The sequence below is a fragment of the Micromys minutus genome, assembly GCF_963924665.1.
Source record: "Micromys minutus genome assembly, chromosome: 11".
NCBI classification, from domain to species: domain Eukaryota; kingdom Metazoa; phylum Chordata; class Mammalia; order Rodentia; family Muridae; genus Micromys; species Micromys minutus.
Window position 1 is genome coordinate 21,449,550 of NC_137980.1, and position 15,972 is coordinate 21,465,521.

Genomic DNA, 15,972 nt, shown 5'->3' on the forward strand with positions numbered 1-15,972 from the left:
CCAGGGCTACAAGACTATCTCTGCCTTTGGGGGTGGGGGTGGGGGGTTGCAAAAAAAAAAAAAGAAAAAAAAACTCAAATACAACAGTATGTCAAATGACACACATAAGGTATATAAGAATAAAAATTATTTAATCAGCATTACATATATGGGTCCTTGTGCTTTCAGCTAATATTTTGGAGCAATAACATACAGATTAAATAATGACTACATTTCGATTCTTTAAAACTGACAAGTGAAGCCTGCTGTTAACATGAAAGCTAATACTCAGGAAACTACCTGAAAGCTTCCTCCCTAAAGAATAGCTTTGATGGTATCAGAAGGACACATTCATGCTTCCAGGGAGGGAAGCCAACAACAGCCCTACCCAGCTATAGCACCACAATGACCAGCAAGGCAGGACACCCTAAGGGTGTAATAGTGGCACACATACTTTAGTAGTAATCAACAGCTCTGTAGTTGGACTTAAGGTCCAGTCAAGCAGAAGGAAATCAAAAGACTAGAAACCTAGTCAACTAGTTTACTAAAGCTGGCAAAGTCATGGATCTTGGAGGAGACACTATCTCCACCACTTTACTAAACCAGAAAAACTACTAAGTTCATTCTAAATATTGGTCCTTATACTCACAGAAAAGTGTAGTCCTTACCCCTTATCAAGAAAAATTCTCTTTGCAAAAGATGGAGACCATTAAAGAAAACCACAACCAATCACATCAGCAATATAACTCCTTCACCTGAGGCTCAGGGATCATTGCAAAACAGGGGAAAGAAAGACTGTAAGAGCCAGAGAAATAGAGAGTATGTTGTGAGATTGTGTCTCCTAGCGATGTTAGAGACATCCATCAAGTCTGATTTTGTGACTGCCTAAACATGAACAAGGACAACAGACATGCTAACATGAACATGGGGAAGCCCCTGGGACTTCAGCCATACAGAGAACCACAAGCAACCATGGAACACTGACAGAAAAAACAGTCTCCCCAACAGGTTATCCAGTATCAATGGTCAACCTGAAAAAATACACACATAGCATTGCACAGACAGAGCAGGATTTGCTTGTGTACTTAAGGATGAATGAATGAATGGATGGATGGATGGATGGATGGATGGATGGATGAATGAATGGATGGATGGAAGGAGGGATGAATAGATAAATGGATGGAGGGATGGAGCAATGGATGGATAGATGGAGAAAGAGAGCTCAAAGGATGAAGCACTTTACCATATAAACATGAAGTTTTATCCCCAGAACTCATATAAAGGTTGAAGGAGAAAACTAGCTTCCAAATGCTGTCCTCTGACCTGCACACATGCACCGTGGCATCCATGGGCTCACACTCTTAAATACACATTATACTCTCAAATACACTAAGCCTGTGCCCTGCTCTAAACTCCTGTCTTGTGATGAGAGCTCACTATGCTGCCCAGGATGGCCTTGAATTTCTAGGTTCACGTGTTTCCTTTGCCTACCATCCCAGTAGCTCAGATTATAGACACAAGCCTTTGCACCTGGCTCTGTCTTCTTAAAGTATTTTATTATTGGCACAACTTTTTATTTATAAAACCATAATGCTAACTTCAAAATAAGTTATAATAGACTCTAAAATATAATACTATATTTTTAATATTTCTAAACCAAATGCAATGTAGCTTGATGACTGAAAAGTATTTAACATCTCCCTGTAGTAAAATAAGAATGAGAATGACGGAACTATTTAATTTATTTGTTCCCATTTTACCCTCTATGTATTGTCTTCATAAGGAGCAAGCAGACATAAGCCTGACCTTCAACAATCTACTTATACCTTCTTATTGTGTCGCTGTTCCAATGTTTCCTGTGTATTATTTCCTGAGTACTAATATTGAAAAAGCCAATAAACTTACATGTTGGTCTTTCAATTCCCCTTGACATCCATAGCAAAACCTGAAAAAGAAAGTTTGAGAATCATTTTTCTAGCTTTCACTCATTAAAATAATTTAGCAAAATCTCAGTAGAATCATTTAATAAATAATTTTATTTACATGTGACTCTTAGTGAGAGGTTCAGGTTTTTTTAATCTTTCAATATGAGCTACAGTACTCGTTACTGCCTAGCCTATTGTCTTTTGCAGTGAGACAATAACCCTGTTTATAATTCCTACGAACCAAAGAAAAACTATACAACATGTCCAGATTATCACATAGCCAGAATTTAGTTCCTATTTTCATTATACACATGCTTTCTAAACTAGAGCTCTGAGAATTTGATGCCTACAGAAAACTATCTGAAAACTACTTTTTAGTTATTCGGAATATGGTATATATCCTAGATGAGTACACCAAGAACTTTGTTACGTATAAGAAATGCCTGTGGCTTTGCTTTTCAGGACTTGTTTTAAAAAATAAGACTTTTTGGAACTGGAGCTGGTATATACCCCAGCAGAAGAATACAAGCTTAGCATGTCTAAAGCCCTAAAATCAGTAAGATCAACCCTGTCCACAAGTTCTTAAAATTTATTACAAAACAGCAATCTCAGCCAGATGGTGGAGGCACATACCTTTACTCCTGACAGAGGCACACTGAGGCCAGTCTGATCTACAGGGCACATTCTAGGACAGTCAAGGCTATATGGAAAAACCCTATCTCAGAAAACAACAAAACCAAACCCAAAAGTCCCCAGCAATCTTTCATTTTATTCTCTTCACTTCATTTCTACCTCCCTTGAAGTACCTTTAACATTTTTAACAGAGGACAAAAAGACAGCTCAGTAGTTAAAAGCACATGCTGCTGTCCCCACAGCCTCCAGCTCCAAGGGCTCCAACACCGCTAGTCTCTACCAGCACCTGTGCTCACAACCCTGCCAATTCACACACATAGGTGGGAATACAAGGACTAGCTATGAACCTTCAACTATGCAAGAATTTAATTCTCTTTTAGCTCTCTTAATCCAGTAATGTATATAAAACTAATGTCACCATTTCCTTTTTTTCTTTGTTTTTTTTTTTTTCATTTGTTTGTTTTGGATTTTGGTTTTTTGAGACAGGGTTTTTTGTATAGCCTTGGCTCTCCAGAAACTTGCTGGATAGACCAGGGTGAACTTGAACTAATAAACAACTGCCTGCCTTGTGCCACCATTACCCAACTTTGGTATTTCTAGATAATTAAACTGTCAGCTTGTACAAAACAACATTCACTATGTAGTTTATTCAACATATAAATATTTCAGCTCTGACAAGTAATAAACTGCAACTTTTCCTCTTTCTTTATGTGTTATGTGTGCACGTTCATGTGTGTGGTACGAATATGAGATGGTGCGTGTGCAGGTACATGTGGAAGCCACAGGTCATTACCCTGGTGTCTTTTTTTCATCATTCTCCATTTTATTTTTGTTTTGTTTTACCCAAGTCAAAGTTATTTTTAAGATAATGTCTCTTATGGGACCTGGAGCTCACTGACTGGCTATACTAGTTGACCAACAAGCCCCAGTGTTCCCACCCAGTGCTAAGATTATAGGTACATACTGATAGGCCCGGCTTTTACCTGAGTGCTGAGGGTCTAAACTTCAGACTTCCTGTTTGCACAGCAATATGGAACACCTGAACAAGGGGCCCATCTCTTCAGCCCCTAATTTTCCTTTGGTGATAATTAATTCCAAGATTCCTTTATGACATAAGTGGCACAATTTAGCTCTAATCTTTCCCTAGATAAGATTTATTCATTTTATGTGAGTACACTGTTGTTCCCCTCAGACACACCAGAAGAGGGCATCAGATCCCATTACAGATGGTTGTGAGCCACCATGTGGTTGCTGGGAATTGAACTCAGGACCTCAAGAAGAACAGTCAGTGCTCTTAACCTCTGAGCCATCTCTCCAGCCCTGAATAGGTTTAACTCTCTGGAAATGTATAGTTTTCATCCCCTCAAGACATCTTTCTTGGAGATCTGACTTTCCAAACAAGACTATTCTTATCTTACCCTTATCTCCTCTCACCACTGTCCTAAGGCTTCCTTTGGCTTGTGCAGTAAAAGGCAGATCTTCAGATCCCCTGGCCTTCTCCATCCCACTTCCTCTACAGCTTCCCCTAAGTGTCTCTTTTCTGCCAAGCAATTTTTATAACATTTGATTTATTTATCTGTGTGTGTGTGCACACACAGCACTAGGAACACAAGACAACTTGTAGAGTCACTTCCCTCCTTCTATCACGTGGATCCTTGGGATTGAACTCAGTTCATCAGGATTGGTGGCAGGTGCCTTATGTATGGGCCAGCCCTCCCCTAGAAGAGTCTTTTTCAGACCTCACAAGTCTGAAAACATCCTTATGCTTTCATAAACACAAAGCTGACAGCTTGTCTGGGGATATAATTTAAGTTAGTTGTACTTTTCCCTCAAAAGTTTGACAGACAAAGCTCTGAGTAGCACCTGGTGTGGCTAAGAATGTTAGCATTTTGTTTCATATTTAGAACCTTCAGGATTGTGTAGAAAATTATGCTTTTAAAAGATATTTATTGATTTTATATATAATAAGTACACTGTTGCTGTCTTCAGACATACCCGAAGAGAATATTGGATCCCATTACAGATGGTTGTGAGCCACCATGTGGTTGCTGGGATTTGAACTCAGGACCTCTGTAAGAGCAGTCAGTGCTCTTAACCTCTGAGCCATCTCTCCAGCCCCGAAAATTATGTTTTTAAAAAGGAAAATATCTTTTTGAGCTATTCAATGATTTCCCACCCTACGATGCATCTTTCTTTTTCACATTATCCCAATAGTGGGCCTTCTGTATAAATGCATCTGTTTCATCTTTAACTCTCCTATTTACAGCTCACTAACACCTCTTTAACCTGCCGTATTTTTTCAATTCTATCCTCAAATCCATCCACTAGGCTTTTCATTACTTAAGTTCACACTTACATGAAACCTGACACAATGCACCCTTGGTTGAGTTGCCAGTTTGAGCCAGTATTTTTTTTAAAGTTCATACTATCTAGTATCAGTGAAGTATGGGTAAATAATATAATAAAGCCTCTTTAAAGGACAAATTTACAACATCTACCAAAACTCATATAACTTTTGGCTCGACAATTCTACCTGAGAATTTGTCTGGCATATTCTGTCCAAATATTTGGAGATACAGACATGGAGATTATTTGTTAATAGCAAAGAGATAATCCTAAATATTTAATACAAGGCAGTTGGTTATTTAAGTCACATAATACATCCATGAAATATGATGCAATTTGAAAAGCAAGACTGGTTTAGACATGCTTATTTGAAATTAGTCCTTTTGCATATGTAGGTGTGTGCATAGAGGCCAGAGGTTGGTAATGGGTGCCTTGCCCAATTATTCTCTACCTTGTTTTAAGAAACACGGTCTTTCACTGAACCTGGAGCTCACTGAATGGCTAGACTAGCTGGTCTAAGTAAATACCTAGAATCCTCCTGTCTCTGCCTTACAACGCTGAAATTACAAGAATGTGAGGCTACATCCAGCATTATTTATGTGGGTGCTGTGTATCCAAGCTCAAATCTTCATTCTTGCATAGTAAGTATCCTTACCCACTAGCCATCTCTTCATGTGCATATTAAATTTCTTCTACACTTATCTTTAAGTGTGAAAAGTGTTGAGTTATTATATATGAAAAATATAATTATTTTATGACCAAAAGTTCCCAAATATCTGCTGATGCTTTTAGAAATAGTAAAATTCACTTCCTAAAAATATCTATAATTAACTGACCACTTCCACTTCAGCTTTTACTACTGGAAATTCAGTAAGAAAATATCGACAGGTTCTTGATTATGTTCAGCCAGCCTCTTCTCTTCAGTAATGCTCAAGGCCAGCTGTTAGGTAATCATAAATTTGGGGGGGAGGTTGTTAAACTACTGACAGCTGAAAACTGACAACTGGCAGGACCGTTTTATTAAAGGAATCCTAAACATAGGTATAGACTCTCCTAGGGCTGGAAGTGCAGGCAGCTGCATAGGTGCTAGGAACCCACCGTGGGTGTTCTCTAAGAGCAGTGCACACTCCCCACTCCAACCAAACCAATATATCATTGCTCTTAACTATAAATACGTGAGTTTGGGGAAATAAACAGACTGCCAGACATACAGAGTATTCTGCATCTCATTTTCTATATTAGAATTTTACAAATTAATATGACTTGAAAGTGTTGTTTCAATCATTAGTTTACCACTGTGACATATAAATTAATCAAAATTCATATACCTTTCTCCTTTATATTCCTCTAGGGGTACTTCTTGAAAAGCATCCAACGGAAATAAATGATGGTAAGATCTTGCCAAATGAGGTGCAGACACCAAAGTAAGACCTAATGTGTAAAGAGAGAAACATTAATAAGTCTAACATCATAAAGACAAAGGCTAAAAAGTCAAATGATACTTAGAAAAAGTAAAGTTCAGAAAGTACTTAGAAAAAGTACTTTCAAGTGTTTTCTATTTTTCTATCGATGGGGATCAAATCTAGGGCCTCAAACACTAGAAAGGCTGCCACTGCACCACATATCCAGTATTCAAGGGTTTATAGGACCCTGAGTATATTTTAGCTGTAGCCATAAAAAGAGATTTCAGGATAGAATTTGATCTGTCACTAAATACATGACCCAAAGAACCAAAAAATGCCTATTAAAATTATCATACTGCTTTTAAAGAAAACATCAGAAAAAGAAAGGAAACTTCTGTAATGCTACGTTTATTCTTAGAAATGTATTACTGGGACCTGAATGGAGAAAACAGTCTATTTTTCTTTGTACAAATTAAATATATAATAAGCAAGACTCAACAGTTATGTTTATTTCAGCAACTATACAATTATGAATTAATGCTGATTTATTTAGTAAGGGATAATAGGGTTCTTACCACAGATTTTACATTCAACAGGAAGCTCACAGTACTTTGCTCGACACTGTGGGCAGAAATAGCCTCCCAATGTGAGCCCTGGCTCAGTGCTATTATTATCCAAATGCCTGTGGGTAGAAAAAGTTATTGTTAAAGGTGAAAAGAACTAAAAAAAAAAAAAAGTTACTCAGTCCCAGCAGCCAGGAGGCAGAAGCAGTCAGATTTATGTGAGTTCAAGGCCAGCCTAGTCTAACAGTGAGTTCTGGGCAGACAGGACTACACAGAAATACCCTGTCTCAAAAGATAAAATAAGATAAAATTTTACTGGAAAACATGTTATATCTAGTCACTCACTAATGCTATTCTTTTTTTCAGTCTTCACTTTTATTTTAAAGTTTCTTTTATAGTCTTTAGTATTTTTCTTTTTCTTGATGACTAATCTGTTAGTTCCATCCAGTATGTTTTTTCTTCTTTTTTTAAGATTGATTTTAGTTTTAATTCTGTGTACGGATGTGAGCCTATGACTGGGTATGTGTACATGAGTACAGGTGTCCTTAGAGACCAGAGGTGTTACATCCCCTGAACCTGGAGTTACAGGTGGTGGTGAGCTGCCCAATGTAGGTTGTAGGAACCAAACTTTGGTCCTGTGGAGGAAAATTATTTGATCTTAACCACTGAGCTATCTCTTCAGCCCCTCCAGTGCACTTCTCATCTCAAACATTATATTCTTCATTTCTAGAAGCTTGAGTTCTTTTTATACATTTCCAGGCTCTCCTTCCCTTAGAGAGTACAGAGTATTCACACTGCTGTTTTCATACTGTCCTCTAAGTCTGGAAAGTGCTTTCTGGCTGTTTCCATTCTGTACTTTCTCTGCTCCTCTCATCCTCTCATATTCCCTCTCTACCCCCGTCTCCCTTCTTCCTCGCTCTCTTCCCAGTGTTTCTGTGGAACCCAAGCCAGCCTTAACCTTGATCCCCTTTCTCATGTCCAAGCACTGGCATGTGATGTGATGTTTATCAGCAGCACAGCTGGTGGCCTAGTCACTCCTGCATCCCTGGAGATTGTAATTAGTGTTGTGCCGGGTGCCAACCTCTTTTTCTCTATACATATTTACAGCTTTATTTTAGGATAAAGTAACTTAGGTATTTATTGATGTCTTAAAACTTTTTAAGTATCATAGATAGCTACTAGCCTAATCTAGTCTCATTATTATGAGCTCTCTCAAATGTCCTTCATGCAACTGAGAACTGAACCTCAGCCTTATACAGAAGAGTTAAATACTTTGCCTTTTTATTCTGAGAAGAGTCTTACTAAGTTACTCATGCACCCACCAAGGTAAACTTTCTTTCTCTAAACTTTATCTTTTAAATCATTAGAATAAACATCTACTATAATATATATATAATATGTAAACATGTTAACTTGTATACATATATGTATTACACACATATATGTATTTTATACAAGTACATTTACTCATATCTACATTATAAATATGGATCTAAATATATACATCTACTCATATCTGCATTTTCAATTCACTTATTTATGGCTTTTACAGTATCTTCTATAGCCCAGAGTGACCTCAAACTCAAAACTATCACCTTGCCTTAGTCTCCAGAATCCTAGACATACAGATGTGAGCCAGCATGCCTGCCTTCACCTTTAATTTAAATGACTGGTAATTTACCATACATGTGTACCTAACCATTTTATTTAGTAATATATCCTCATGATCACAGCATATGTATACACAAAGAAGGCCATTTCTTTTAATGGCTTTGTAGATGGTATTAGTTTATTAGGGCTTGGTGGTTAACAACACTAACTGCTCTTTCAGAGGACCTGTGTTCAATTCCCAGCACCTATATGACAGTTCACAACTGTCTATAACTCCTGGTACAGGGTGTCTGACACCCTCACACCGACATGCAGTCAAATCACCAATGTACATAGAAGTAAACTAAATTTAAAAAGGTATCACTGACAACTGCTCTTTACTTACGCCATGCTGAAGGACGGTTTTGCATCCTGATCAGACAAAGAAGCAATGGTATGCTGTGGGAAGCCTTAATAGTTTAAAAAAAAAAAAAAAAAAAAAAAAAAAAGCATTAATTTCTTTTACAGGCAAAACCCAGAATTTTATGATTCTGAATCTAAAATTATTCTTACCAAAAAGTCAACAAAGTTGTATAAAAGCTCTTTCCTGCCTTTGAGGTAAATATGTGCCTATCATAGTATAATGAAATGCTAATTCCAAGATATAGGTAGAGAAAAAAGAGGAATGACCTCTCTACACATATGATTTCACATTCCAAAATTTATATCTATATCCTTAATTTAATAATATCGCATTTAGAAAGAAACAGTTCATGTTTTATATATTTCCTAATATAACCACATATGCATAAAATGATAGTTTTCTTTAAGCACATATAAAGGAAAACCAAAATTCTTTTAAATGGTAGGCATAGTGACTCACATCTTTAACTAGAAGGCAGAGGCAGGTAGATCTCAGTGAGTTCAAGGCCAGCCTGGTCTACAAGGTGAGTTCCAGGACAGCCAAAGCTATGTAGTAAGTCCTTGTCTCCAAAAAAAGAGATTATTTAAAATGATCATTTTTATGAGCAATCATTTTCTACCCCTTGAAGAAAAAAAATCACTGAGTAATTTGGCATACTTTGCTGTAACGTTCTGTCTCTACAGTTTGCATGATATACTCTGATTATGTAATATCTTGTAGCTTATTTAAGAAATTTCTTACCACAAGTATTTTTCATTAAATAAAATATCCTTTTATCTTTCTAGCTTAAAAAGAGCAGAAGTGGTTGTTGTCATACAACAAGCGGGATGGTGGATAGCTTTAATTTCTCAACATGTTTCATCATGTATTTAATTATAACTGATTCAAGTAGGGAAACAATTTGTAAGTAACTTTCACAGATGAAAACAGAAGGCCTGACTTAAACCAACGGCACACATTAAAAGCAACGCAGGAAAGATACCTACCCATGCGAATGAGTGAGCACTCGGAGCTTGAGCTGGCAGGAGGGGGGCTCACGTGATGTGCTAACAGTTCCTTGTAATGGGTTTCATCTAAGATAACATGGTATGTGCCTGACAGGCAAAGGCAAAGCACAGCAGTTTAAAGACTAGCACTCCTGTGTAAAACCTACCGAAGTTTCATTAGATGAAGATATGTAATTTCATAATCATTTAAGGTAAATTGTCACTTAAAAATCATTTAAATCTCTCAATCAATATCTCTAGACATAATAATAACTAAAATTAAAGCCAAGCTACACATCTTTACAAAGTATTACATACAGTGAGATTACTAACTTTTCAAAGTTATAACTCTAAAACACTGGCCTACTGAGAATTCCATGCATTTTAAACGGTTGCTTAGGAAATTCAATATGTTTAAGATTACAGCTATGTTTTGGACTACAGACATAAAATGGTTTAAGTTTAATGGTGTAAAAATATCCTGCTGAATTAATAAATTATTTCTTACATAGTGATTATAATTATTGAAGATAGCAGATATATACCACCAGTTTCGCGAGCAAGTACAGTACAAACTCGAACCTCTGCAGATAATCCAATAACAGACACTCTAATTTTAGCTGTCTTCAGGGTCTTCATAAGATCCAAAGAACATGAAAGATTTCAGAAAGAGAAACATATTAATGAATAATAACTGAAAATTAATATTCTGAAAACTAGTGATAAATGTACTACATAATTTTCTCTAGAGTCTAACTTCAGTTTGGGTCCTACCTTGATGAGATCGTAAATATTAGATGGATCACAAGTTGTAAGGCTGCTGAAGATGATTAGTACTTCTCTACTTGTATGTCCAGGCATGTGTCTATAAAGGTAAAGATACATTCCAATAGGTAAATAAGTCATGCTAGCTAAGAAGTTATTCAAAAGGGATAGTAAACATGGTTTATTCATTTAAGCTACAATATGAGGTAATAAATGTTTTAACAAAGTTATAGCCAACAAGTTATGATTATTAAATTCTAAATTTCAATCTCTCTCAACATGAGCCTCCTGCCTTCGCCTCTGTAGTACTGGGATTACTAACATGTAATATATGCCTTGCCATTCAATTCATTCTCAATTAATTTTTTTTTTTTAGTTTTTATGTAGTGATGTGAATGTTGTTTTATCTTTCTAAACTCATTACAGATATACTTTAACTGATAAAATATAAACTAAAGATAACGAACACCACGGGACGGTGGTAGATTATGCTTTTAATCCCAGAATTTGGGAGTCAGACACAGGTAGATCTGGAGTTTAAGGCCAGCCTGGTCTACAGAGTAAATTCAGAGCCAAGGATATACAGAGAAAATCCTATCTCAAAAAACTAAACCAAACAAACAAAAATCACCAAAATAAGCATTTTAAATGACATTCTCAATTTTTCCTATTTAACTCTTTTATTGTAACAAGCTTCATTGAGACCCATATTGACATAGTTTCAACACAATTCACAGAAAAAAAAATCTGAAAAATGTATAAATAATAATAGAAAGTGGTTATGGTTGTGCGTGCCTGTAATCTGGGAGGTTGAGATAGAAGCATCAGAAGTCAGTCATCATTGGTTACAGAGCAAGCTGAAAGGCAGCCTGGACCACATGGGAAAATACTGACCTGATGAGAGGAAGGATGAAGGAAGAAGAGGGAATGGGAAGAAAAGAAAGAAAGAAGGAGGGAGGAAGGAAGGAGGGAGAGAGGAAGGAAGGAAGGAAGGAAGGAAGGAAGGAAGGAAGGAAGGAAGGAAGAAAGGAAGGAAGGAAGGAGGCCTGGAGAGATGATGGCTCAGTAGCTAGGAGCACATACTGTTCTTGCAGAGGCCCTGAGTTCAATTCTCAGCAGCCATTGCTGGGCAGTTCATAACTGCCTATATAGCTCTAAGGGATCTGAGAGTCTTTGGCCTGATGTATTCGTGTACAGTTACACATATACACACACAGAGACACACACATAATTAAAAATAAAATAAATAAACACATTTTAAAATACTTACTTCAGGGTTTGCATAGCCATGCTTAAAGAATTATAGAGCGATGGTTCTCCATGGCAGGTCATATCTACAGCTTTCTTCAAAGATGTTATATGTTTCCTTGGGTTTCCTAAAGTAAAAGGAAATAACTTTTAATAAAACTATACACACACACACACACACACACACATATGGAAAAAAACATATTATTTCCAAACTGTAGAAATCTATTTTAACAGAATGCTTTCAGTTTCTATTTTTATCAATTTGCATGTTTAGTAGAAAGTTTCCTTTTCTTTTGTTTTGTTCATTGATTTTGCTGAGACAGGATCTCCCTATAAAACTCTGGCTGCCCAGGCTGGCCTTAAACTCACAGAGATCTGCCTACCTCTGCCTCCTGAGTCCTGGGATTAAAGGTGTGAACCATTACCACAGCTCAAAAGTCTCATTTCATACTGGAAATTATAAATACTCTTTGGCTAGATATAAAATCTGTATCCATTAATACACATTTAAAATGAACATTAATCTAGAGTGAACAATTTTTACGCTTATGAAGTAAGATCAGTATTTTTACATTTTAGCTTCTCTGAAACAGAAGATTACAGGTTCTAAGCCAACCTGAGCTACATAGTGTCAAAAACAGAAATAATAGTAAAAAGTTCCTAGAAAGATTATTGATATAAAAAATTAATTTTTATGTAGATGGGCAAAGATAAAAGCAGTGGAGTATACATTTCTATTAGTAAAGTAAATATTCATTTAATATGTCATAATTCTCTGTTTTTCTTGGGGGAAGAAGACAAGCACTCACAAAACCTAAAAAGGAGGATTCCAACAAAGCAGCAGTAGTATTACTTTCATTAACATCTGAGAAGATTGGAAAACTATCAAGGGACTCCCTATGTTTGCCAGTGTTTCTAGAACAGTTGACAGACATTACCACAACACTGCTATAAACAGTAACTTATAGGCTTTCCCACCTTCTGTTTTGCTTTGCTTTTTGGGGGTCTGATAGACTGGATATTCCTAGATAGCTCAGGACAACCTCAAACTCACTAGACCAGGATGGCTTGGAACTTTCAATTCTCCTGCCTCAGAAGTGCCGGAAATATAGGTTTGCATAGCATCTGGTTTATTTGTTAAATAGTTATGAACTGTCTACTTCCACTTTCTAACAAATCCAAACAAGTGAAAGACACAAACCTACCTACTAGTAGGAGTACCAACACCTCAACTTCAATCTCCTGGTTCTCTATCCACTTTCCCACTACCATCCCACACAAAGTACTGATAAATCCACCATGTGCTGGGCACAGAGGAAATGCACACTACCTCAGTGTCAGTGTGGTTTACACAACAGTCTGACTATAAGGCCAGAAGATGTCCATAAGGCTTACAGAATCCCTAAAGGACAGTTTATCTTTTCAACATATGAATTCACTGGCATCTATACAAAACTGCTCTGAATCTGAGGACAGGCGGGAAGGAGAGAGAGCTGGTCTTCTCTTCTTCCTTGGAGGAACCCACCTTCCTAAATCACATGATCCTAGTCAGTCTGTGGTACCGACTTTCCTTCATTCTGCTATTGGTCTGCTATGGGAACAGAATGCAATCTAAGCCTATCAACAAGCAGTTCACCTCCCTTGCCTCGCCAACAGCTGTTGGATTCACAGACCATGATAATGTCAATAGAAATCCTACTGAATTTATGAAGCTGTGGACTATGCTGGCCCTATAAACCTAGGGCTATTAAAACCATCATTTTTCTTGAGAGAATAAAGTTATATAAAACCAAGATTCTTAGAAACAGCTAAAAAATCAGCCCACCTCTAAGAATATGCCAATTCTTTTTTGCAGTGAAATACTTTTGAGAGGCTTTTTTATTTATGTCTTTTGGTTTTTCCATGTCTATGGCTATTTTGACTGCATGTTTAACTGTGTACCATATCTGCTGGAAATGGAGTTAAAGATGGCTATAGGCTGATGTTCAGGTGCTAGCAACTGAACTCAGAACAGTGCTCTTAACTGCTAAGCCATCTCTCCAGCCCCAGCAGAGTTTTAGTACTAGTGATCAAACCCACGGCCTTATTAGTCTATATCCCTAACCTTCCCTAAGACTACTTGGGGGTTGTGATAGTTTAAATGTAATTGGCTTCCATAGGCCCATAGGAAGTGGCACTATTAGAAGTGGCCTTGGTGGAGTAGGTGCGGCCTTGTTGGAGGAAGTGTGTCACTGTGGAAGCGGGCTTTGTGGTCTTATATATGCTCAACCCACACTCAGTGGGACAGTCTTCTGCTACCTGTAGTTCAAGACATAGAACTCTTGGCTCCATCTCTAATAACATACCAGCCTGTATGTTGCCACGCTTCCTACCATGATGATACTGAAGCTAAGCCAGCACCACTTAAATGTTGTCCTTTAAAAGAGTTGTTGTGGCCATGATGTCCCTTCACAGCAAGAAAACCTTAACTACTGTTACCTAATTTCTTGGCATACTTTTGGCAAATGTGTATTTGATTCCTTATGGCCAGAGTCAGGAACTGTTAATGAACACAGTCATCTCCCTCATGTGTACTAACAAAAGAGATTGAGAACATAATTTAAGGAATAGTATATTTCACAAAAACAGTGATGAAATTTGTAACAGCATATATAATAAAAGCAAAAGTTGAGATTAACATTGTTTAATTGTTATTTATTTACTTCTATGTGTATTAACTGTTTTCCCTGCATGTATGTGGTCACAAAAGGGTGTCAGATCCTCTGAAACTGGAATAACAGGATCCCCTACGTGAGTGCTGAGAACCAAACTCAGGTCTTCTGCAAAAGCAAATGCTCTGAATCATTCTAAATAGCCTAGTTCAACATTTATACTTTTTTGCTTTTTAAATTACACATTTTTTAATTTGAAAATTAAATTTTATAAGTAGTTACCAATAAGGCTAGCTAATATTTTCAGGATAAGAAACATATTTGCTTCTAATACAATATATCTAATACTTTAGACCTCAATTTGAAACAATTAATAGTAGATCCCAAGAGTTCAAAAGTGAAGAGAGTAAGTTGTTTCATCTAAAACACACAGAGGAAAGTTTTACAGAGTTAGGTAAGCAAAGCCCTTGAGTCTTGAAGATATTGTTATGCATACCTGAGAGTTCAGTCAGTTTCTCAGCTCTTTTACTCTTAGTTACAATTATTCCAATCTCAAAATAAAAACAAAAAAATTATTTTAATATAACAAATTGTTTCCTCTTGATAGAAATACATGGACTATCAACTAATATCAGCAAAAATAAAATAATGAACATACATGAAACTTTTTCTTGTGGTATTTTTGACAAATCTAGCTATGAACTGTCTATACGTTACTAAGACATAGTACATGTTTAACATTTAGAGTTATTTTGCTCTTCATTATTAAGAATACCAAAATTAGATACATAATCTGGTTCCCTTAAAACCTCAAAGAATATATGCACCATTTTAAAAAGTATATTTGGCGGCAGAACAGGAATCTAGTTCTGAACCCTACCATTTATCTACATACCTGACTGATGGGGTTTTGATCAAAATATTCTTCCACAAAGTATTCCAACAACTGTTGAAATAAAATTAAAAGAAAGAATTATATAAAGGCAAAGCAATGACGCACACTATCAGTGTTCTGAAGAACTATTTATCAAGCAGCACCTCTCATGACCCTTGAGGGAGACAAGGGTGTAAGTTAAGACAGGGCCCACTATGCATCCCTGGCTAGCCTCATGTCACTCCTAGACCAGACTGACACTGAACTCTTCCTGATGCTCCTCTCCCTGCCTCCTGGGTGCTGGAGCTTAGGTATGTGACACCACCACTCTCGGCTTATCATAAATGTAAACACGCTGTGCAAATGTTTAATTATAACAGCATGTGAACCAGGTAGTAAGACAGACACAGCCCCGTTAAAGATGAGAAAGATCACGCACAGCACCAAGCACCTGCTATCCTAGCTCCATGGGAAGCTGACACAGGAAGATCTCCTGAGGCAAGGAGTTTGAAGTCAGCTGAGGAAACACAGCAAGATCTAATCTTGAAATTCAAAACCAAAAAAAAAGGTGGTGGAGTCATT

General features: G+C 37.0%; 1 protein-coding gene across 1 annotated transcript in view; it reads right to left on the reverse strand.

Annotated features, from left to right (window-relative positions):
• Positions 1–15,972, reverse strand: part of LOC308426815 (general transcription factor IIH subunit 2) — a 31,165-nt gene that overhangs the window by 8,487 nt on the left and 6,706 nt on the right. The window contains exons 6-15 of the mRNA XM_080924754.1: positions 15,412–15,462; positions 15,013–15,067; positions 11,885–11,990; positions 10,624–10,714; positions 10,395–10,482; positions 9,850–9,957; positions 8,846–8,909; positions 6,862–6,968; positions 6,212–6,314; positions 1,885–1,924 (exon numbers count right to left, since the gene is read on the reverse strand). Of these exons, the coding sequence (XP_080780880.1) occupies positions 1,885–1,924; positions 6,212–6,314; positions 6,862–6,968; positions 8,846–8,909; positions 9,850–9,957; positions 10,395–10,482; positions 10,624–10,714; positions 11,885–11,990; positions 15,013–15,067; positions 15,412–15,462 (813 nt within the window). The remainder of the gene's footprint in view (positions 1–1,884; positions 1,925–6,211; positions 6,315–6,861; positions 6,969–8,845; positions 8,910–9,849; positions 9,958–10,394; positions 10,483–10,623; positions 10,715–11,884; positions 11,991–15,012; positions 15,068–15,411; positions 15,463–15,972) is intronic.